This window comes from Arvicanthis niloticus, chromosome 3 (genome assembly GCF_011762505.2).
Source record: "Arvicanthis niloticus isolate mArvNil1 chromosome 3, mArvNil1.pat.X, whole genome shotgun sequence".
NCBI lineage: Eukaryota > Metazoa > Chordata > Mammalia > Rodentia > Muridae > Arvicanthis > Arvicanthis niloticus.
The window spans coordinates 118,403,924-118,428,072 of record NC_047660.1 but is presented as its reverse complement, the minus strand read 5'-3'; the positions used below and the strand labels follow the sequence as shown (position 1 = coordinate 118,428,072).

Below are 24,149 nucleotides of genomic sequence, written 5' to 3'. Positions count from 1 at the left end.
CACAACCGTCTATAATGAGATCTGGCAAGTACCATATATACACACAGAACACTCATACATAAATAAAAAAATGTTAAATGAGCTTCAAGGTCCATTTTGTAGCACTTACATGTAGACATTGCCTAAAGGGTCAGCTTTCTAAAAAGGCTCAGTGCAAAGAGCTGTGTGAGGTAGATGTTTGCAAAGAAAGTTCACTGAAAAGAGGTAGGATAAAAATGTTGCCAAAAAAGGCCAGTGCCATGGTTTGTTGGGTAAAGGTACTTGCTGCCAAACTTGATGACCTGAGTTCAGTCCCAGGAACCTGCATGGTAGAAGGTAAGAATTCACTACAGAACTTGTCCTCTGACCATCATACTTCTACATGCATGATAAATAAATCTTAAAAAATAAGACACTAATACATCATAAAAGATGTATACCTAGTGCTGTTTAGCTGCCGTTGCTTACCAGGTAGCAGAAAGCTTGTTTTTAGAACCATGTATAGTCGCACTAAAAAAAAAAAAAAAAACAAGGCGAGAAAATGTTGCCAGCACTTTAAAAACAAGACAAAAAACTTGGATTTGATAATGTTTGACAGTTTTCTTGTTGAGAGAAACTATATGAGATATTCATAAATGTCACGTTACACAGCATTTACATAAATCACGTAACATTTTCCTAGTTTACTCTTGCTGAATATTTGCTTTGAGAACTGTCTTTTTCTTAAGCTGTGTTACATGTTAAATTTGTTAAAACTGGCATTTCAATAACCTGGTAATTACAAAACTGCAGTAAACCATTAAATACTGAAATAAACTTTCTCTGAGTTAAGCAAATAAATGGGAATTTATTAAATAACATTGTGATGTTGCTATTTGCTGTCTCCATTTGGAGTGGTGGTTAGGTTACACTGGTGTTTACTGTTGGTACATATTGTCTATGAAAGTATGAAAACTGAAAAGTCTTCCTTTGCATCTGGAATTTACTTAAGGATTTGTGTATGCGTGACACATATTTGAGTGCCTGCATAGGCGAAAAGAGTGTGTCTGATTTCCTGAAGCAAGAGTTACAGGCAGCTGTTATAGGTGCTGGGATCTAAGTTTGATCACAGAAAGAGAAACACTTGTAACTGATGAGCTGTCTTTCCAGCCCCTAGAATTAACTTTAGTCATTACATTACAGTCACCTTCATATTATGTTTCTTGCCTTTGTTATTTAGAGAAGAGACTTTGAGTATAAATTCATTCTGTTTGAAAAAGGCCTTAAGGGCTCAGAAAATTTGAGAAGAGAATTTAATAAACTTGGTATAGATAGAACTTAGTTGATATCATTGTCTGTCTTGACTTGTTCTTTCAAAATATACATACAACACTTGCATTTTGTTAGAACATAATCTGTCTGACTTAATCTCAGGTTTAGACAGTTGCGTTTAATAGTGTTGAGTTGGGTATGTATATAAAGTAGTATGCATATGATGACTGAATATGTTGTTTTCTTACCTGGTTTCAGTGAAGGGATGCTATATTTATCACCAGGAGAGTGGTGATAAATATTATTATTCTCAGAAACTTGGAACATTTGCTCAGTTTCTGTTGATTACATACATTTCAGTTCTGATAGATTAATGTTTCAAGGTGAGCAAGAAAGAACTCTGCAAGGGGATAAGGTAGAGGAGTATATATATATAGACAGTGCCACAAGGTTATTGGCTATGAAACAGCACCTGTCACACACAACCTGAGCTTTCACCACTCGTCAGTGACACTTCAGAAAAGGAGCATATAAAATACAAAAGAACTACAAATCGTCGTACCCCATGTAAGGCTAGATATACTTCTGCAGAATGTACGTGTGCGTGCGTGCGTGCGTGCGTGCGTGCGTGTGTGTGTGTACACACGTGCACATGCAGGTGTGCACATGCAGGTACCTGATGAGTCCAGAGGTGTCGGATCCTTTTGGAGCTGGGTTATAGCTGAATGTGAGCTGCTTGCTAGACACATGACTGCTGAAAACAAACACAGGTCCTCTGAATGAGCAGTACACACCTTAACTGCTGACTCATCTCCCCAACCCTAGTCACTTTTTACATTATGTGCCCAAATATGCCTTTTGCTGAAGTTGCCCTAGAAACTTCAGTTCTGTTTATGTGGTTTCCTTAAATCCTTGGAATTTTAAGAGTTGAAGATGAGTTATGATCTTATTCTTATGCTGAAAAATCTTTTTCTCATAACAGGTTGTTTCCATTTAACAGCATATGTTCCATTAGTTAGAAAAGCATTTCTTTGAAGTCTTATCTCACATCTTTAAAAGAATTAAATTTGGATTTAAGGACTTAAATAGACAGGTTATGAGGATGGATTTGTTTTGTTTTCAAATTTATTTCATTTTTAAATATGCATGTGTGAGACTGGGCATGTTTGTACAGGTGCTTCCAAGGAAGATAGCCTTGGATTCAGGGGTTGGAGTTTCAGGTTATTGTGAGCTACCTTGGGTGTGTGCTGGGAACTAAACTTAGGTGCTTTGCAGGAACAGTATGTTCTGTAGGAACAATATACACTGCTGAACCATATCCAGACCCTTGAAGGTAGATTTATTTCTCAAAAACTTGTAGAGTGTTGAAGATCTTAAGGACTGAGGTTCTTAAGAAAATCAGAGTAGTTTAGGAAAAAGAAGTGGAGATATGCAGCATCCTTTCACTTAGTGATTATGAAAGTAGCAGTTTGGCTCTCTTTGATCAGCTTTAATTTGCAGTTTGACAATTTATATTAACTTGGTATAAACAGATAGGAAGGTAGTGCTGCCAAATTTATTTCCAATCTAGCAATCTAGGTGCTACTTAGGGGAATTTAAATGCTAGCCAGTTAGACAGGTTCACTGGTCATTGCCAGTATTATGGATTAATATTGATAATATTACCACTATTTGTACTAGGCTAATTTTCCTACACACTTCCACCCTGGTGGACATTTTATTTGCCTGCTCTCTTGTCCTGTTCCTGCACAGCAGAATGCAATCTCTATAAAAGAAAGTTGTTTACAGTTTTACTCAATAGCTTGAACAGTGTTTAGCATGTAGAAACATATTGCATATAATGTAAACTGATCAAATTTAAGACTGTTAGTAACATATATTAGTAAAGAAAATTATTTTGTTGTGAATTAGCCCATTGCAATTTAAAAATTTTAAGTCCAGTAACTTCAAGAGTTACGATTTTAAAAAATATAATTATGTGCATGATGGGTGTGGTAGTGATGACGGTTAGAGGACGACTTTGTGGTGTCAGTTTGGTTTTCTCTTTCTACCATTGAGGGGGCTTCCAGAAATTAAACTCAGGTTGCCAGGATTGCATGACAAGCACCTTTACCTGCTGAGCCATTGCCTCAGCCCCAGGGACTAATTTTTATATATTTATTTGTTCAGGATCCCACAAATTGTTTCTGATAGATAATTCTGTACCTGGATACGGCACTGGGGTTCATAGAAACACTGCAGATCCTATACATAATGCTCCACAGTCTGTTCTTCCCATACTAGCAGACAAACAGGCAGAAGCTTTAGAAGTGTGACATGAATGTGCCTACTTCCGAAGTCAGCTCAGGCCAACTGGCAGAATGGTGGTATAATGCCTTCAAGGTGAAAACCAAGAGTGTTGTGGTTGAGTCCAAGAACCTTCTCATCTGTCGTCGTAATCTTACCAGCACTGTTTCTTAAGAAAGACACTATTTGTGCCATTGCCCATTTGGTTGGCATCAGTTTAAGCTAAAAGTTAACCATTTAAGATTGATTCCTACACTTGAATGAAGTGGTAATAAAATATTAGCAGTTTAGTTGAGGAGTTGTTGCTACTGGAAATACCATAGTCTCCAGTGATAGAGAATATTATCTAGTTGCAGGGAGGGAATTGTGAAAATCATAGCCCCTTTTTGACTGTCTGCAGCTGTAACTACTTAAAATCTCTGTTCTTTTATTATGATTTAATAATCCTATTTTCTGAACCAAAAACTCATCAAGAAGCCTTATACCTTAAATTTAAAAAAAAAAAAAAAAAAAAAAAAAGTAAGTAGTCTCAGGCTGTTCTCAATAGAAACAAGGAATGTGACCCATCTGTAGGCTACCTTTGATCAAATGGTAGAGGAAACAATGGATGGATGACAGTGGAGGTATAACAAATAAACAAAAGTTTGAAAAGGTGTGGTTTGGAAGAAAGCCTTTTAAAATGATCATGTATTTTACCTGGAAAGGAAGTATTAAGGGATTCCTTTATTGCTCCTGAAATTTGTTCTACATGCCATTTTCATTCAAGTCAAAGGTGTAGATACATTTTGGGATAGCCAAGTTGTTTGATTTTTTTTTTTTTAAACATACTATGTTTTTCTTAAATTTTTGTAGTATAATAGGAATGTGATTTTGTAAATTTTCATAACTAGGCTATTTTTTTTTCTTCATTTGTAAACACAGAGTAAACAGTTGCTAAAATAAGTACTTTCACTTTAAAAAAAAAGGGGGGGCGGGGAGCTGGAGAGATAGCTCAGTTAAGAGCTGCTCTTCCAGAGGAGCCACTTCAATTCCCAGCACTTACAACTGTTTGTAACTCCAGTTCCAGGGGATCTGACACTCTCACATAGACATACATGCAGTCAAAACACCAATGCATGTAAAAATAAATGAGTAATTTTTTCTTTTTTATTTTTTCTTTTTCTTTTTTCGAGACAGGGTTTCTCTGTATAACTCTGGCTGTCCTGGAACTCACTCTGTAGACCAGGCTGGCCTCGAACTCAGAAATTCAATCTGCCTACCTCTGCCTCCCAAGTGCTGCCCAGCCTGTATTTTTTTTTTTTTTTAAGTGAAGTTTGAGAAAATGTCAATGGATATTTTCAAATCACTGTTGAAATTCAGTTTTGGTTCATAGCTCAAAACTATTATCCATGACTTTTGATATTGATGAATTATTTCTAAAACTATGCAAACACTCTCTATGTTCCCTAGAAAGAAAATAGTCTTCAACCAGTACTGATATTACTGTATGTAAAAAGAATACCCGATGATGAGACTTGCTGTCCTATAAAAAAGATTTTGTAGATACTACTTCCACTTAATGTTTAATTCCCTACACCCTTTTCATGGCCATATCTTCACACTTTTTAAAAAAATTATAAATGGGATTCTACTGTAGACAGGTTTCTTTTTACAACATTAATTCTTTTTATATTCCTCCTAAAAATAGTGTTTCTAGTTTTGTGATATTAAAACAAAACAAAACAAAACAAAAAAGTTCTACACCAGATACCTTTGAACTTGTTATTTTTGTAAACTAACTGTTAGTTGAGAATTTCATATTGACTCATAGTTGCATTTTGCATTTGGCAGTTACTTCTCCCAACTCCTCATGAGCTTTATGACTGTTATAAATGACCATGCTGTCAAGTCTGGTGGCCTTTTTTACTTTTTTTTTCTTTTTTTCTTTTTTTCTTTTTCTTTTTTTTTTTTTTCCCGAGACAGGGTTTCTCTGTGTAGTCCTGGCTGTCCTGGAACTCACTCTGTAGACCAGGCTGTCCTGGAACTCAGAAATCCGCCTGCCTCTGCCTCCCAAGTGCTGGGTTTAAAGGAGTGCGCCACCATTCCTCGTCGGTCTTTTTTACTTTGTCATATATGTTGTATGGATACTGGTATTTCTAACTTTTTATATTAATTTCTGAAATCGCATTTTATATTCAACTTAAAGTATTATAAATAATGACATGTTAAGTATTAGATACATTTTGATAGTATATAATGATCATAAGGATGGATAAATGTATATTTTGATTAGTTTTAGAGTTGTTTGGTAAAGCATTGAGATTTCTGTGATATATGAGAGATATATATAGATACCACTCGTGATAAATTTGCTTTTGTCTGGTAATATGTAGGCATTAAGTTATAAGAGGGATACATTAGAAGTATTTCCTTTTTCCTTGTCCCCAAAATTATTTAGAAAGGATTGCTTCCCCCAGTTATCTGAACGTTTACTAACGTCTGCATATAACTTGTGTGCTTAGGAGCTCTTCCCTCTGGATTCCTGCTGCTGTAAGGGTTAGAGCACTGCACAGATGTGCACAACAAGGTCTAGAAAGTGCTAGAGTCCAGTATTGACTTACCCAGAATTTTACAGTCAAACATAAAAAGTTGTTTTGCTTCTCTGTGTGTAGTGTTGTGTTGTACTCTGCTGTGAGTGAAGAGTGGAGCAGTATGACCTTCTCTGTGTTTGAAGTCTCTGAGTAGGCTCTAGCTGTTCATTTTACTTTTTTACCTCTGTACCCCACTCTATGGGCTCTTGATTTGCCCTGTCACCAGTTACCTACCAGGGAGCAGCTTACAGTTGCTCTTCTTGCTCTGACAGGACAAAATACCTAGAGCATCTGAAGCCAGAATGTCAGACCTGACTTCCCTTTTGCTTTCTACCCTCTTTCTGAACCTGACTGGTGCAGCTTGGGAAAGTCAGCTTTGCTGCCACCTCTGGCCTCCTTGCTAGTAAAGGACCAATCAAGAGAGGGACCACTCCTCATTTCCTGTTAGGAAGAAACACCCAGAGATTTTGTATTTCTTCACTGTTTGTTTATAGCTAAGCAGATTTGAGCAAGCTGAGTAAAAGGTCAGTTGCGTTCTTTTTAAACTAGATTTCTAAGTGCATTTACTAACCTAACCACCACGTAGCCGATTTATAACTTGAAGTTTGCCTTAAAGTCATGCAAGTACAAAGCACTGTAGTGCTTGTAACGCTCTTCCATGTTATTGTAGGTAACTAAATGACCATGGACTCTGGAGCAGACAACCAGCAGAGTGGGGATGCTGCTGTAACTGAAGCTGAGAATCAACAAATGACAGTTCAAGCCCAGCCACAGATTGCCACGTTAGCCCAGGTATAAAATACATGGAGATTCCAAGCTGTAGCTCTTCTAAGAGTAATATGTTTCCAAGAGAGTTTAATTTTTAATACATAGAATGAGTGGAAATTTTCTTAAGAATATCAGAATTCCTGTTCAGTATTAGCATTAGCTTATGTTTAGAAATGAAGGTAAGGATTCATTAGCATATTAGTAAAATATATCATTAAACATTTTATTAGTAAATGAATTGGCCCTCTCAAGGCAATAATGACAGCTGCCTGTTTGTTTGTTTTTGTTATTTTTGTTTTAAATACCACACTGGAGGGACCTGGAGGTGCAGATGATTTGAAAGCCTACGTTTATCTATTCTAATACTAAAAACCAGAGTAACAGAGAAGTTGGTATGTGAGTCAGTCCTAAGGATGAGAGCAGCTGCTCTTTCCTGTGCATTTTAGTGTTAAATACATCAGTCTGGTTTTGTTTTAAGTGTCCTACCCTTAAGCCTGTCATCTCTGTGCTTGTTTTACTACTCTCATCTCTTTTTCTTTATTAACATCTTTGCCTAAATATCAGTAAAAACTGTTTAATATAAAAACCAAATAAATAGTATACCTGCTAGGGTAAGAATGTGGTACTTTATTCTCCCATTTTTGGACACAGAATGTCACTGTGTAGCCCTGGGTGGCTTCAACCTCACAGAGATCCACCTTCCTCTGGATTAAAGGTGTGTAGTACCACACCTGGCTGTTTTTAAAGTGTAAGCTCCCAAAGAAAAATCCTGGCAGAGCTTTGTTTTGCTTATCTTCAGTTTCTCCAGGAGTTAAAAATCTCCAATGGAAATGGCTGGTTAGAAAAGGTCCTGAGAAATACCGGGGTCAGCATGGCTGGGATGAGGGTGGGAATGAGTCAGAGTGAGCAAGCTGACTGTCCTTCTCATAAGAACGGGGTTTCCCTGCAGATCTCATGAGGAAGAACACCACCACATAAGATAGATCAGATGAGGCAGCACTTAGTCAATACAGGCTGAGTAAAACAGGCACGGAGAAATTGGAGCTCATCTGATCACTTAGCTGAGCAGTCTCCTTGATGATGACAGCCTTCAGCGTGTCGTCTGACCTGGTCACCATATTCTATCCGGCTTGATTGTTCCCTGAGTTGACTTTATAGAGTCATCTTGGAAATTATTTTTGCCCTCATGACTCTTTCTTAGGGAATTTGTCTTGATGAGGTAGAACAACATGTAGGTAACATAATCTTGAGAATAAAAGATTAACTGGCCTAAGAATTCTTGGTAAGACATTTTCTTTGGAAGTTTTCTATGGTCCACTTAGTGTTGCTTACAAATTTTTAGAATACTTAATTTCATTTTTTATATTTGATATGTTACAAAATACCTTAGGTCTTCCTACAATGAGTATTAATAAATTAGTTCATTTTTTTCCCTCTGTATTCAAGGATCTTTTTATAGTGGAAACTCAGACCCTCTGTTTTAGGAAATTTCTTTGAATTAGTTGGTGGTGGTTTTGTGTTTCATGTCTGTCAGGATCCTTGTGATCTGGGACTGGTTTTGTGGTGGTGTGTTTTTGTTTGTTTCTTCATTTTCCTTGCCTTGCAATCAATCTTTCAGTCTTTTTGCTCTGTTTGCTAGGAGTGTATTCATCTTGCTTGCTGAATTTTTTTTTAAAAGCAAACAGTTCATTCACAAAACATGGGTTGGTTTTGTTTTTTTAAGAAGCCATGCAACATTTTTTTTAAGATTTATCTTATTATATAACAGCATTCTGCCTACACGTGTCCCTGCAGCCCAGAGAGGGCACCAGATCTTGTTATAGATGGTTATTAGCCACCATGTGGTTGCTGGGAATTGAATTCAGGACCTCTGGAAGAGCAACTAGTGCTCTTAACCTCTGAGCCATCTCTCCAGCCCCTGACTGCTGAATTGCTATCATGTTTCCAAGAGTGTTCTGTTTGTTCCCTGGGTAGTCTTTTGGTATTTTCATAGTATCCTGTTTATTCTCAGAAAAGAGTTTGTTTTGGGGGTTGTTTTTTTCCTTATTTGGTAGTTATTTTGAATTTCTATTTCTCACATGGCCATGTAACTCTTCATCTTCATTCCTATTTGTTTAAGTCTCCATCTTTCTTACTAGAGGCTTTCACTATATTCTTATATATACTTATATATACTCTGTGAATGCCTGCTCAGGATTAAAGTAGAGGGAGATAGGAAGTAGGATTGTAGCTTAATGGTAGAACATGTACTTAGCACATGATTCATAGACAGATGTAAAATGACTAAGAAGCTACTTTGGAAGCTTTGTGAAACAGCTCCAAACCAGGAACTTGACTGCAGGACACTGGTGATTTTAACTGTTAGCACCTTGGATCTTAAATTTGATCAGGTCCCCAGAGGTTTCACTAACCCCTCTGTTTATATGTAAGGGGCCTGAAAGCCAAGGGAAAGAAGAGGGCTGGGGTATCATAGTGACTTTCAGTAAACCTGGTATGACGTGGATAAGACCCATTATCTGTGTAATTCCGCACTCTTCTCTCACAGTGGGCTAGACTTCTGCAGGATTGAGAAAGGATTCATTGGTTTTTAAAGAGCTTTCAGTGCAGCCTTTATTTATTTTCAAGCCCCTCTCTTCATGCTTCCATTTACAGTGTTAGAGATCCCAAGCATCTACATGTGTGTGGTGCAAGGCAGGCTTTCCTTCTTTCATGATTGAACCATCTGTGGTCCTCTTCGTTTGTTACCGTTGACCCATCTGTTTACCAACCTCCAAGACTCTACTGCCTCCCTTCCTAGGCCCCACGCTTAAATGGTCATGCATATAGAAGTGAAATCAGTTTCATGAAATACAACTCGGAATTCAGAAGGGAACATGTTCAGTCTACTATTAGGCAGCCTTGCAGCATGGAAGACTTAGAATGGAATGTGTAGTTGACCGTGGATTTTAAGAAAGCTTTACTCTTTTCTTCTTGTCCAGTTACAGTTGTACTTTTTAGTTATTCATCTAAGTTCCTTAACAAAAACACTACACTTATAAAAAATTATCTTTTATTTTTTGAGAGTTTGATACATGTATATAATGAGTGTATTTTTCTCATGTTTATCACCTCTACACCCTTTTACTCCTGCCAGACCTCTTTCCGAGATTTCTGTTTTGTTGTCTTCTTCTGGTTGTTGCTGTTGTTATGACCCACTGAGTGTAATTATGGACACTTATGTGAACGTGAGTGGGGAGTTACATAACAACTTGTCAGTGGCTGTCTCACTGAAGACAATGTCTGTCCCTCCCCAGCAACCATTAACTGCTAATAGTTCCTCAGAGAGCTTATGAAGTCCTACCTCCATCCATGGTAGAATGTTACATACCCCATCTTATACATGTTTTATGCAGGTAATCAGAGTTGTTGTGATAAACAGTTTGTTAGTGTAACAGTAATGCCATGCCCAGAACTGAGTTTCCCAGCATTCCCTCCCATCCTCTGACTGTTACATTCTTTCCAACTCCTCAAAGTGTTCCCTGAGCCTTGAGGGAGATGTATATCATAGATGTTGACACAACCTCCTGTTAATTCTGACTCCAGATAACATTTTAATGCCAGTTTTTAAATAATAGGAAAATCTTGTAAAGCTAAGGCAAAATGATTATGATTTTGTCAATGAATAGGAGGGGGAAGAAAGCAAGTAGTAAAGGAAGAAAGATAATCAACATAAAATACATCATATTTTACTTTTAGAATTTAAGGTTTAAAATACCAGTGATTTTGACCATGAGAATGTACCATTTTAGTTTATTAAGACAGTGTATGATTATGTAAACCGGCCTACACTTGGAGTAGTCCTTCCTCAGCCTCCTCAGTCCTGGGATTACAGATGTTTAGTACCACACAGATGAGAATGTAAAATTTTAATAAGTATAAGCAAAAAGTAATAGTAGGGCTTTATTAGCAATAAACAATTAAACAAAAGTAATGAACTACTATGTAGCCATATTTCTAGTAAATCTATATAAAGATATTTATAATATATTTTAAAACAAAAAAAAATAAGTTCCATGGTAGTATGTTGTAAATGTTGAATATGTCTGTGTGTCTCGAGAAACATCTGTCAAGCATATCTCACTTTTGACCAGGCCGTATGTTTCCCAAGATAGTTGTGAATATGGCCAAAGACATTTGTGAGTGACAACATTACAGTGTCAAAAGATAGGACACCTGTGATAGGAAAGTGCTTGCCCAGCAGGCACAAGGTCCTGAGTTTAATTCATGGCACAGAATAAAAATAGCTAGAATGCAGCAAAAATGCCATGGTAGTTCTGGTAGTAGGAATATATAGAATTTTTAGCCAGGCCTTATTGGACAGGCTTGGGATAACAGCTTCTTGGGAGTCTGAGCAAGAGAATCATAAGTTCAAGATCAGTCTGGGTAATCAAATGAGACATTGTCTTAAAATTGAAAAAAAGGAGGACTGGTAATACATTTCCATGCTAGATTATTTGTCTGCTACCTACCCATACACACTTATTTAATACTTTGTTTGGTTTATATGTCTATGTAAACGTAAATGTGAGGAGCCTTGATGAATACCTAGGGTAGACATCACTGGATTAGCTTGTTATATTCACACTTAAAGGATGCATAGAAGAAGTCACTGATACTGTAATTGCTTCAAATACTCAAATAGCTTTCCTATGGAATAAAGAAGAGACACTCAGCTCATAATAACTTATGGCTGAACCTTTCAAACCTGAGGGGACAGTATTCTTAGTTTCCTCTTAGAGTTGTCATTACAAACAGGACAACATGCGTGACTCTGCAGATAGTCCTGGCACCACACTTACAGAAACAGGTAAAACGAAACATGACTTAAAGTGACCAGAGAAAATAGGACTAATATAGAAGGATTTTGTGGCTGTCTAAGGAAAGGAAACTTCTAGTTTTAATCTGTGTGCTAAAGATAACTTGTCTTCAGGAGATCTTTCCCCAGCTTCAATGAAGTATCTTGCTGAGGACGTCTGTAAACTCACATTCAGTACTATATTCTTCACCACAACCCCAGGTCTCCAAACCTTGTCCCTCTGTCATTCTGCCTCCTCTTTAATTCCTCTCTTCAGACAGCTATTCAGAAAGCCCTTCATCTGCCTGTAGGTATTCATACAAGTTGCTTCTCTCAGACCTGTCCTTACCACCTACTACCCTATTTCTGGACTTCATCATCTTATCCTAACTATGTAGGCTATGTATACTATAGGCTATGTATAACTATGTATACCACCTCCACTTTTCTCTGAGTGTGTATCTGTCATTCAGTCACTAAAGTGATTGATCTGAAATGCAAACTTCACCATGCTATTTAGTTCCAAAAACCTTTCAGCAGTTCTTCCTATATTCTCAGAATAAATGAAGTTTGTTTTTGAGACATGACCTTGAATGGCTCAGGCTGGCTTTGCTTGGACTTTACATCAATCTTTCTGCCCCAGTATCTTTAGTATTGAAATTATGAACATGTGCCACTTTTACTGACTAAAATGCAAGACTTTTGTTTGTTTTAAGACAGGATCCTACTACACCTCTGTCTTGTCTGAAACTCAAAGAGATCTGACTATGTCTGCCTCCCAAGTGCTAGGCTTAAAGGCATGAGACACTAGGTCTGGCTTGAAAGCTTTTTTAATGTGACATATGGAGAGGTTTTTGTAACTAGACCATTGAAGCCTTTTCCAACCTCTGATACTTTATCTCTACTTCTGACGTTAGCAACAGTATATGTCTTTCCTCCATTTTACACACACACACGCACACACACGCATGCATGCACATGCACTGCACACACATAGGTCAATAACTTTTTTTGAAAGCAGGGTCCCACATCTTTCTCTTTTTTGTGGTTTTTATTATAACGTTGTTGGTACATGAGTTCTGGTTACTATTTATCAAATGAGCAATAAAAGTTCTATCTTAAATATGTTGGAGCTTGGGAACAATAAATACTATTTGATAGACATGTCAGTAAATTTAAGAACCCTTCAAGAAAAACTAGTTTCCTTTTAATATTCTTTCAGCTTTGCTCCTTTATTCATCCAAAATGAAAACACTTCTTAAAATTCCACCTGTTACCAGATTAGTGTTTTTTTGTGAATGGGAGAAAGTGAAATTTTTAATTACAATGCATGTACTTTCTTTCTTGTTAATGAAAAAACATACTTGTAATTAGCCTAAAGTAGAATACTAAAGTCTTTTTAGAATATGTTGTTCTGAATTAGTAAGTCCTTTTTGCCCAGATTGGAAAAGTTAAGATTTTAAAGCATGGTTTAACACCAGGGTGTTCTGAAAACTTTTATGCTTAAGCCAATATGTCTGTGTTGACCATCAGTTTCTTAGCATATTTTTGTCTTTAAGTAAATATAATCCTTATTACACAGCCTTTAATTTAAAAAGAAAGAAAATTTGGATGTAAAAAAGCAGGCAGGAAAATGTAGAGCACCATATGAATGGAGTGTTCATTAGCCTTCAGAGGATGACTGGGTTGCATGGTTTGAAGCTACAGGAGATAGCTGGCTCTTGGTTGGTGTTTTGTCACTTGGGAAGGGCTGAAAAGTAGAGGAGATTTGTAGGGTTTGAACTTTTTTTTAAGAGTATGAAATCATTGATTTCTTGCATGTTGTTTATCAAGCAGGAAGGCCCTGTTTTTGCTTATTAGAAGTTACTTTGTATTAAAACCAAGTAGTCCCACAGGTTTCTGTGGTGGTCATTGCTTTCTGTGTTTCTCTAGGTATCCATGCCAGCAGCTCATGCAACGTCATCTGCTCCCACTGTAACCTTAGTGCAGCTGCCCAATGGGCAGACAGTCCAGGTCCATGGGGTTATCCAGGCGGCCCAGCCATCAGTCATTCAGTCTCCACAAGTCCAAACAGTTCAGGTATGTATATACAATTCTTTATGTACTTTAATAACTTGTTTATAGCCATTTCTGTCTCCTTTCATTAGTTGTGAAAATAAGGGCACATCTAGTTTAGATTTATTTTATCTGATAGTAAAGGAGTATGTTGTATCTGCATAGTTCTGTTATATATGCCTAAATAAAATTACTTTTTTTTTAAGCTTCAAAAGAAAAAGCATTTATTTAGAGAGATAGTAAATATATATGATAAATGGGAATGTTGGGAAAGACTGTAGGACTGATGTACCTCAATTAAGGAAAATTAACTTAAAATGAACCTAAGTTTGTATGGGGAAAGGGTTGGTAAAAATTAATTAATAGCCTTACCTGAGATAGGATTTGTACTTGGAGATCACATCAGACATCGTATGGGATATTGTCTGTTGAGAGCTTGTAGGGAGAGTCTGGAATTCTGAAATAGTACTATATTCAGAAGGTACATCATAAGGATCATTGACTGTATCACATGTATCTGATTCTTTGGAGAGTTTGCTCTTCTGGGGTAAAGGGAATAAAAGCATTCTAGATGTCTGAAGGTGACTACTTAGGTCTAGGGACCCAAGAGAAGTAACAGGATAGTACTTTGCAAATCAGCTAATTGAAGGAAAAAACAAACAAAGACTGAACATTCATGCAAGTAGGCCATAACCCCAGCCTCCCGTTTCATATTTTTTACTTCACAGTCTTCCTGTAAGGACTTAAAAAGACTTTTCTCCGGAACTCAGGTGAGTCCTAGGTCCTAGATTTGAAGAAAATTATTTGTAGAAAGGAAGGTGAGAAATTATCTGTTTTTGACCCAGAATTTCAGGGGTTGAGTCAAACTCTCCGCCTCTGTTGTACTGCTCACTGCTTAGTTACTGCTCAGGTCTCTGTAACAGCTCTCCTCCAGCTGCTAGCCCAGAACTGCATGAACACCTGAGACAAGGAAGCTGAACCTCCTGAGGACTGGACACTTAGACATGAAGCCTAACTGCTGAAATACTGTGTGGCTAGCCAGAGTATGCCTTGCTAAAATTGGGACCTGGTGACCCCAAGAACTAAGCAAATCTAACTGGTTTCTGTCAAACTTCTTCCTTTCCCTTCTTTACCCATTCCCTTCCCACTGTACAGAAAATTTTCTAGAATGTGTTAAACGTTGATGTTTGATTTCTCTTGCTCTCAGCCTTGGCTGTTTTCTTCTAGACTAGAGAGTATTTTCCTTGTATGGTAGCCAGAACTACTATTTTTGCAAAGGGGAAAGGTGCTTCCTCCTTTGTCCTGGATTCTGTTACTGTCATCAAAACCCTCATCAGGTTTCGTCAGCATCATGCCAAGCTATTTGAGTTGATGTTACCTCCTCTACTTTTTATTTCCTTTGTGCTTCTTGTTTATTTTAACATTTACGGTGCAGAGAACTGTTGTCATGTGAAATCCTGAAGTTACTAATTTCCCGAAAATACTGGGAATGGACATTATTAACAAGCAGTAACAGTATTAGCCAAATCAAGGCCTATTTTTGAGAAACCACAATGATAAGTAGTCCTGTGACTTAGTTTGTGTTTTATGGAATGCCACCTTGCCATCCTCCATATGATCTCAGCATTAATTCCATACCTGAATTCTTCTCTAGAACTTGGCCTGCTAGTCAAGAGTTTTAGAGACCAGACCTACTCTGGATAGCACTAGGTCAAGTGATGTTGAGCACAGATGGCCCTTACTTTTTCACTTAACCGAAGGTTTTTGTTATTAAAAAATAAAGTTAGGCTACAAAATACATATTGGAGTTTTAAATTAATAAAATATGATATTTAATCGTTGCCTTTATTCTTATTTTTAATCTTATCTTGGGGCAAAAATAATTTAAACTCAAGTATTAAATGTCTTTAACTTTGATAGAAATTTGTGTCTTTTCAAGAATACATTTTTATCACAGTGAGCTATGCTTATAACTTTAAAAAATGCATGTTTGAAAAAGAAAACTTGGACTCCTTGAAGTCTGGACTATATGGAGATGTAAATGTGTGTTTGATTAAATACTCTAAACTGGGAGAATGTGTTAAACTTTGGATATTTGAGGCAGTTAGCAGTGATTAGTGTTAATAACTAGGAAGTGGTGGTTTACAAGAGGTTATCAAACAGGTTGAAACTATTTCTCAAACTTCTAGATGGTAGAATGTTAGTGTTATGTATAAAGTTCCCAGAATATACAAGGTATGTGTCTTCTAATGGGAGAATAAGAATCGTAGGCTTGTGTTGATATATTTCAATATAGTAATATTAGAATCTGAGCTGTATTAATACCTTGTGTACAGCTTGATTTTACTGCCTTAATTTATTCTTATGTGTATAAATCACATCTCACAGATGATGTAAGAATTGTTGCAAAAATGATGGCAGTTTCACAGTATATACAGGGTTAGTAATAGCACTTGCCAGTTTGGGCCACATTTCAATATAGTGCTGTCTAAATGTACCAGAAAGGATTCATAGATTTTATGAGTGTAACTTACTACATCCATTTCTTCAACAAATGTTTATTCATCACATGCTATGTGCCAGTCATTGTTCTAGGTGCTATCAAAGACAGCAGTGAACAAACAGTACATCTCTGTTCTCATGAAGATCACATTTGAGTGAAGAGAAACATACTATGAGAAAATAAAATATGTCAGGTGAGGATAAGTGCTGCAGAGTTAATAAAACAGGGGAAAGGGAGAACAAGATGTAAAGGGAAGTGTGCTGTAACTCATTTCAGGTGGTTGGGAACCACAGCGAGCAGAAACCAAGACAGCAGGAGAGGCAGCTAAGATGTGGAAATGAGGATGTTTGTAATTTGAAGTTCCTGCTGGTTACCTAAGTAAAGTGAGTGAGAAGGGGGAGGAAAGCGACAGAGGCTCAGTCAGTGTTAATAGACTCTTTAATACTTTGATATGATGGAGACAGTGGTAAAGCCTTATACAACATAGTGGTTCCGTTCTCTGGCTATCATACAGCATTGCTGTGTCTGAGTTAAGAATCGGTAGTGGGTTTTGGGGGGTTGGGAGGGACATTTGGTTTTTGTTTTGCTAGCCCAAGATAAGTGTTTCAGAATTTCTGATCTTCTGGGTGATGATGGCAAGCAAGGGCTTTGAAGGAATATTTCACCTAATAGAAATCCCTTTGTACTATCACTGGAGGTAGGGAGTTTAGCCACAAATGAAAGGATTGTTAGTTTTTAAAAGAAATTGTGGAGAGAAATTTGAAAATACTTTCTTAACATCTCTCATGGTAAACAGTGTAAGTTTATCTTCTTAGGCCAGCCTGGTCTACAGGCCACTCGAGTTTTACATAATAAGAGTTTGTTGCAAAAAGGGAAAAAAACCGTATCTTCTTGCTAGAGTGCAATACAATAACCAGTTTAGATCTAGGGATCAAAATACATTGGATATATCTTGACACTTAGCTCATTGATACATGGAAATGAAAATAATTATTTTCTAAGCACATCTAAAAGGCACTTAGTTTTCTTGGTCTCTACATTTAGAGCTCTCTTTTTAAATTGGTAGCTATCCAGCCATACTTCTAAAAATGTAGGCCTAGGTGGGCCTGAGTATTACTGTCTAGGCAGCCCTCAGAGGCTTTGCCTCAGTGCTGGGAGTAAAGGCACGCACCTCCATACCTGACTTGAGTCACTGTTAAAGATGTTAATGATATTTTAGGTTTTTGAGACAGGCTTTCTCTGTGTAGCCTGCTGTCCCAGAATTAGCTCTGTAGACCAGGCTCCTCTCTAACCATAGAGATAATCCTGCCTCTGCCTCCTGAGTGATGGGATTAAAGATGTGTGTCACCACTGCCTGGCTGTCCGTGTTGTTTAAATGAAGTGCGTTTAATGGCATTGTTTTTACTGTTAGTGAAAAACTTAATCCTACTTTAATTAATTATTTAATATTTAGCTTATCCTAAGAACTTTTTAAAATAAATAACATTTAAAATTTACAAATAAACATAAATGCCCATGTGAAATTTTCTTATTTGTCTACATGTCTGCCTGTACAAGATATGCATGCCTAGTACCTGTTGATGCAAGAAGGGTCTATCCTGAGGATTGGATTAGAGATGCTTGTGAGCTTCCATGTGCGTGCTGGGGATTAAACCCAGGTTCTTGGGAACATCAGCTGATGTTCTTACCTGAGCCATTTCTCTAACTTCCATGTTTCTTATTTGTAAGGGAAATAGCAGATCAAGTTTTAAGATCTGGGCTTTTTTAATCCATTGAGTAAAAAGTTATCCAAACCAGGAGTCTTAATCCTAGCCAAGCAAAACACTTAAGTTTGCAAAGGATTGTATAGCTTTAATAATGCTTTATCATTTCTTAATTTCTAGTCATTGTTTAGTTCTTTTAAAATTTCAAATTATAAAAATAAGTAATGGTTTGGGGTTTAGAAATGTCTAGACTGTTACAAATAGCCAAAGGTTAAAAACCTGTTTAAGGAATTTGGGGAGCCAGACGTTCAGGGACATGACAGGAGGTATGAGGACAGGAGGGAGGGGTTCTGTCCTGGAATGTGATCATTATGAAACCTGTATTAGGTTTTTAGTTATAAATGATTACTTTTAATTTCAAACATTTATGAATAGTTATAAAATTGAATCTTGAAAATTTTATTAGTGTATAAAGCTTGTATCTGGTGTGATTTTTTTTTTTTTTTTTTAAGACTTCATTTTTCAAGAGTAGCTTGATTCACAGCAAAATCGAGAGTTACAGAGTTTTCCCATGTATTCCTGGCCATGCATAGCTTTTCATGTTAACACCCCCACACACCAGATTGCTACATTAGTTAGAATTGCTGAATCATAACCATCAAAGCCCAAGTGTAAGATGGTCCACAGGCTTCTCAGTGTTGGTATGCTTTATAGCCATGTGGTTTGGGTTTTTCTCATTTCAGTTAATCCTTTCTGTTTGAAATGACAAAATCTTTTAGATTAGAGACAGGAAACAAAATCCACTGAGTTGGTGTAGGAAACAAAGTTACAACTGAAAAAGCAGAATTTTATTTCCAAACTAATCTGTACTTAGTTTATTTATATATATTTGATTTTTGTTGTTGAATCACATAGCCCAGGTTGACTTTGGACTTATTATATGGCATATATAACCTTGAACTACTGATCCTCCTGTCTCTACCTCTCAAGTGCTACGTTTGTAGGCATAAGGCACCATACTTACGTCCATATGGTGCTGAGGATCAAACTCAGGGTTTTGTTCATGTTAAGCAAACACTCTACCAACTGAACTGTATCCCCTAATCTCAATATGTAAGCAGCTAGCTCATAGAGTTTGTTTGACTGAGTGTCAACATGAATGAGGTGTTCCTGTGTCAGTGTGTGTCCTGAAGACCTTGATAATTGTTGAGTAAGGCCTGGTAGTACATACCAGCATTTGGAAGCAAGGCTAGGAGGACTGTCTGTTTGAGGCCAGCCTAGGGCACCAGGAAAGACTATCTGCCTCTTCTTTCCCCCAGGGAAAAATATTCAGAAGGTTGTAAGAATGGGGTGTATCCTATGTGGGAGTCAAGTGGAGACAGAAAGCCAAATGGGAGCTAAGATTAGCCAAAATCAGTACATTTGCCATAGTAGTGCCCACTGTGAACGGATTTATTGGCTATTGACTTTGTCTTTTTTTTTTTTTTTTCCTTAGTTTCTGATCTTCTCTTTATTCATAAGAACTTTTATGTAAAGACACTAGAGTGGGCTGGGTATAGCAGCTAGAGCACTCCTTATTTCTCTCTGCAGTGAGCATATGCATCATACAGCACTGTCAAAAGACATGAGTGTCCACCCTAGAGTCCTTGAGCTTAGACTGCATGCTGAATTCCTTTGGAATTTCTCAGATTTGTCTGAATATGGCTTTACATGTTGTTGTTGCCTATTTTGAAGCAATGCTAATACACACAGGCCCTCTTGTCTTATTTAAGTCTACTTCTCAGTGTGACAGCATCATGTCACATGGAGGAAAGCACATGAGGCCCCTGAAGTATAGACTAGAAAAAGTTGGTAACATTAATTTTACAGACTGGAATGAGCTAAAGTGCTGTGAGCTTGTTGGTATGGCAGCGCTGACACTGGGACCACCAGGGTTTTAATGCTTGTAAAGTCTAAAGTGGAAGTGCTGACTGTGAGCAGGGGTCACACTCCTTAGCTTTGTGGCCCCATAGAGTTGCCTATCCTGTTTGTGCCTCAGCTCTTCTGTCTTCTTCAATGAACATAAGACCAGGACTCATCTGGTACCTGATGTTTCCTGTATGAAATAATGGACTACATAGAGGAGGCACAGTATAAAATTTGGCACATGGTGTGATTAGTAAATTCTAGTTTCTGCTACCCCACATAGTCTTTATCCATTTACCCTCATTCTTCAGTCTAAGGACCTTTAACAGAAATGCATAGCTCTTTCATTACCTTGAAGTTTTACTCAAGAATGCCAACTTTGAGGCATGTTTATGTATCGTAGAGAATGCTTACTGACTTGGAGGAAATTACAGTGTCTGTTTTAGAGCTACCATTGCTGTGATGAATCACCATGACCAAAGCAACTTGGAGGAAAAGGCTTATTTGGCTCACTCTTTCATATTCATCATTCATCATTGAAGAAATTCAGGACAGGAACTCAAACAGGGCAGGAACCTGAGGCAGGAGCTGATGCAGGGGCCATGAAGGACTGCGTACTGGCTTGCTTTTCATGACTGCTCAGCCTTCTTTCTTACTAAACCCAGAACCACCAGCCCAGGGATGGCACTACCCACAATGGATTGGGCCCTCCCCCATCAATCACTAGTAAGAAAATGCCCTGCAGGCTTGTCTGCAGCCAGATCTTATGGGAGTATTTTTTTTCAGTTGAGGCTCCTTCCTCTCTGATAACTCTAGCTTGTGTCAAGTTGACATAAAACTAGCCAACAGTCTACTATTTGGTAAAGAATCACTAACTTATACAAGTGTAAATCTGTGTTTGCACATCAATTACAGGAAATTATATTATTATTGACTTAGGACTAACTCATGTCAGAAACTTTATTTTGCTTGGCAGTTCTAACAACTACAAGAAATCATTGCCGTGGTGATACATTCAGGATTAATTGCTTGGGAGGAATTAAAAACATTTTCTAGACAAACGTTTTTGTCTCCATGGCATCATTTTAGTCTGTTGGAGATGAATTTTAGTGTTATGTTATCTCTGTTTAAAACTGAAGTATGCATAAGATTTATATATACTTCTTTGTATTGGATTTAAATATTTTATGGCAACTAAATTTGATAATCAAGATAAAGTTATTCTTTGTTTTCAGATTTCAACTATTGCAGAAAGTGAAGATTCACAGGAGTCTGTGGATAGTGTAACCGATTCCCAAAAACGAAGAGAAATCCTTTCAAGGAGGCCTTCCTACAGGTATGTGATTTAATAGTTAGTGTTGAAGTAATTATTTAAAATGCAGCCGCCAGACAAGCCAACTATCTAAGCTGTGGTGTCTCAGCCACGTGGCCAGAGGCCATGTGCGCACTGCAGCTAGAAGCACCAGCCCTGCCACCCATGAGACGCCAGTGTGGGAGATGGTTTTGCCAATCTTCCACGCTGTCTCCGTAAGGCTGGGCATTGCCCGGACCATCCTGCCAACCACACAGGCTCGGTACAGATGAGGCTCTAATGCTTAAATTATCCAAAGGCATATATATTTAGAAGTGATCAATAACAAGATACCCTTACAATCAGAGGTGTAACCCAATACCCAACCTAGATATACCAACTACCTTTGACTGCTAGAGATAAACAGACATCAGCCTCCATGTCCCCTCTCTCATTCTCCGTTTCTCCCTTAGCTCTTTCTCTTCCTTCTCCTCTTCCTCTCCTTACTCCTCCCACCTTAGCCCCGCCTACAAGTTAGAGTCAGAGAGGTGCAGGAAGACTTAGTGCTTGGCAGATAGAGATGTCAGGACACTGATAAAGCTGCTCCAGCAAGTACTTTGCAGATTATTTTTCTTGAGTTACTTCTCAAAAAAGCTGATGTTTACAGTGCAAAATAAGACTACTTACTCTAAAGTAGTGGTTCTCAAACCTGTGGTTTGTGATCCCTGAAAACCATTGAAAAAACAGATACTTACATTATGATTCATAACAGAGGAAAAATTACAGTTATGAAGTAGCAACAAAAATAATTTTCTGGTTGGGGGTCAGCATAACATGAGGAGCTATAATAAAGGGTCGAAGCACTAGGAAGGGTGAGAAGCACTGCCCTAGCAGTTATAGGACAGTCCCCACATTCTGTTTTGGTAGCTGTGCTGACTGCTGCTCTTCCTTTCCAAAGCTTGGGATGGGTACCTTTGAGTGTTAGCATCATTCTTGGTTACACGGTGATCTGTGTAGCAACACATTTACAGGCAATTTTTATGTCATGCTCCTTAACAAACAGCTGTATTTAATAGTTTTCAGGGTGATACTTTGCTAACATCCTGTAGTTTGAGTTCAACTGTGATATTACCTACCTAGTCTATGGTTTGTCTCAAAGGAAGGTCAAAAACAATTAGTACATGTATCAGTTGGTTCCATGTTAAGTATATCAGGAAACAACATATCTACTAATCTCATGTTTAAGAATTCAGTAAACTTCTGAATTTTACTTCTGTGTTTACTTTTGTGTTTAAATTATGCCTATTTATGTAAATTTCTATTCTTTATTTATTTTTAGATTTATTTTGTTTTATGTGTGTGGGTGTTTTGTCTGCATATATCTGTACACCAGTTGTGTGCATGGTGCCAACAGAAGTCAGAAGAAGATGTTGGATTCTCTAGAACTGAGTTACACATGGTTGTCAGTCATTCTGGATGCTGGGAATCAAAACAGGTCTCTAGTAGAGCAACCAGTGCTCTTAACCACTGAGCTTTTAGCCTTGCTCCTTTTTTTTTTTTTTTTTAAGGTAGTTGATGCTTTACTTTCTTTCCTCCATGTACTTACTTATAGTTACTTATAGCTCTTTTTCTATCCTCACCCAATTATAAATTCTAAATTTTATTAGTGAATTAATTTGAGGTCTTAAGAAATTTTATTTTGTAGGATATATCTTATAGGCATTTATATGTATAACCTTTTCTATTTGGTTTTTATTTTGTGTGTGTGAGTGTTTGTATTTCTGGGCACCGTGTGCATGAGGTACTTGTAGAGGCTAGAAATGATGGCAGGTCCTCTAGTACTAGACTTAGAAACAGTGTGAGCTACTAATGTTGCTAGGAGTTGAAGCCATTATCTCCAGCCCTCCTCTTTTGTTTTAAATATAGCATGTGTTAGATTTTGAGACATTAAGAAGTATATCTCATGTTAGTATATAATACCTTTGATCCTGAAGCAAATCCAACTAAGTATTAACAAGTCACATGACTTTTCCTAAATCCTATGCAAATCATAGCTTCCAGTCAGCCAGATGGCTACAGCAGATAAACATGCTTACTCAAGCTTGGTGACTTGAGTTTCATCCACATAAGGGTGGAAAGAAAGAACCAACTCCACAGGGTTGTTCTGTGACCTCCAAACATAATCTCCTACTATAGTCATACTTAAACAAACAAGCAAACAAAACCTACAAAAATACCAGCTTTATAAGTTTGCCTTAATATTTTTCTGGCCAAAATCCTAGCAAATGTTATTTAAATCAACCATGCTTTACTAAGCTCTCAAGAGAAAGCATGTAGAGAAAAGGTTATAAAGGATAATGTTACCTTACCTTATAGTCAAACTTTCACACTGAGATACTATTTATATGAAGTTTATGAATTCCTGAAATGTAGCTTTTATATCTAGATTATAGCAAGCTATTTAACAGATGCTTATAGCATGCTTACTCCATTAGAAAAATGAAATTGATTGATTATACAAAATAGGTTTTTTTTATTGGAACAACCTCTCATTATAAAGCAGTTAATTTGTATCTAGCAGAAAGGTGCTGCTCCATTTGGTCTCATGTGGCTTGATATTTTTCACCAGTAATTGTTCTGAAAAAAACAGAAGCCATGCATATCAGATTTGCAAATGATAGAACCATAAGGCTTAATAAAGTGTCCTGGTCCTAGGAGCATGAGTACCTTGAAAGATCACAGCAGGCAAAGGAAATGGGCTGAAAAACATGGGGGAAAACTGCAGTAATAACTATAAAATCTCTAAAACCACTTACAAAATAAGCCAAGTTTTCAAATATCTGATTCTGGATTTATTGATGAAGAATTTATTTGAAAAAAAAATTATTTATTCTCATCAACCAGTATGATCTAGAGCAAACTGAACTAGAATGTGAGTAATGTTTTAGCTGTGTTTGGATTCTCATACAAAGAGGAGCTAGAATAGATTGTGAGACTAAATTGA

General features: G+C 37.3%; 1 protein-coding gene across 9 annotated transcripts in view; it reads left to right on the top strand.

Annotated features, from left to right (window-relative positions):
- Creb1 (cAMP responsive element binding protein 1) overlaps positions 1-24,149 on the top strand; it is a 66,316-nt gene that overhangs the window by 10,228 nt on the left and 31,939 nt on the right. For 7 of the 9 annotated variants that reach the window (XR_013109503.1, XR_013109502.1, XR_013109501.1 and 4 more), the window contains exons 2-5: positions 6,757-6,878; positions 13,621-13,767; positions 14,472-14,513; positions 21,090-21,190. Coding sequence is in view for 5 of the 9 variants with exons in the window: in XM_076931783.1 (XP_076787898.1) it covers positions 6,765-6,878; positions 13,621-13,767; positions 14,472-14,513; positions 21,090-21,190 (404 nt within the window). In the remaining 4 variants the exon portion in view is untranslated. The remainder of the gene's footprint in view (positions 1-6,756; positions 6,879-13,620; positions 13,768-14,471; positions 14,514-21,089; positions 21,191-24,149) is intronic. The other 2 variants (XM_076931784.1, XM_034497340.2) reach the window with 1 other exon arrangement.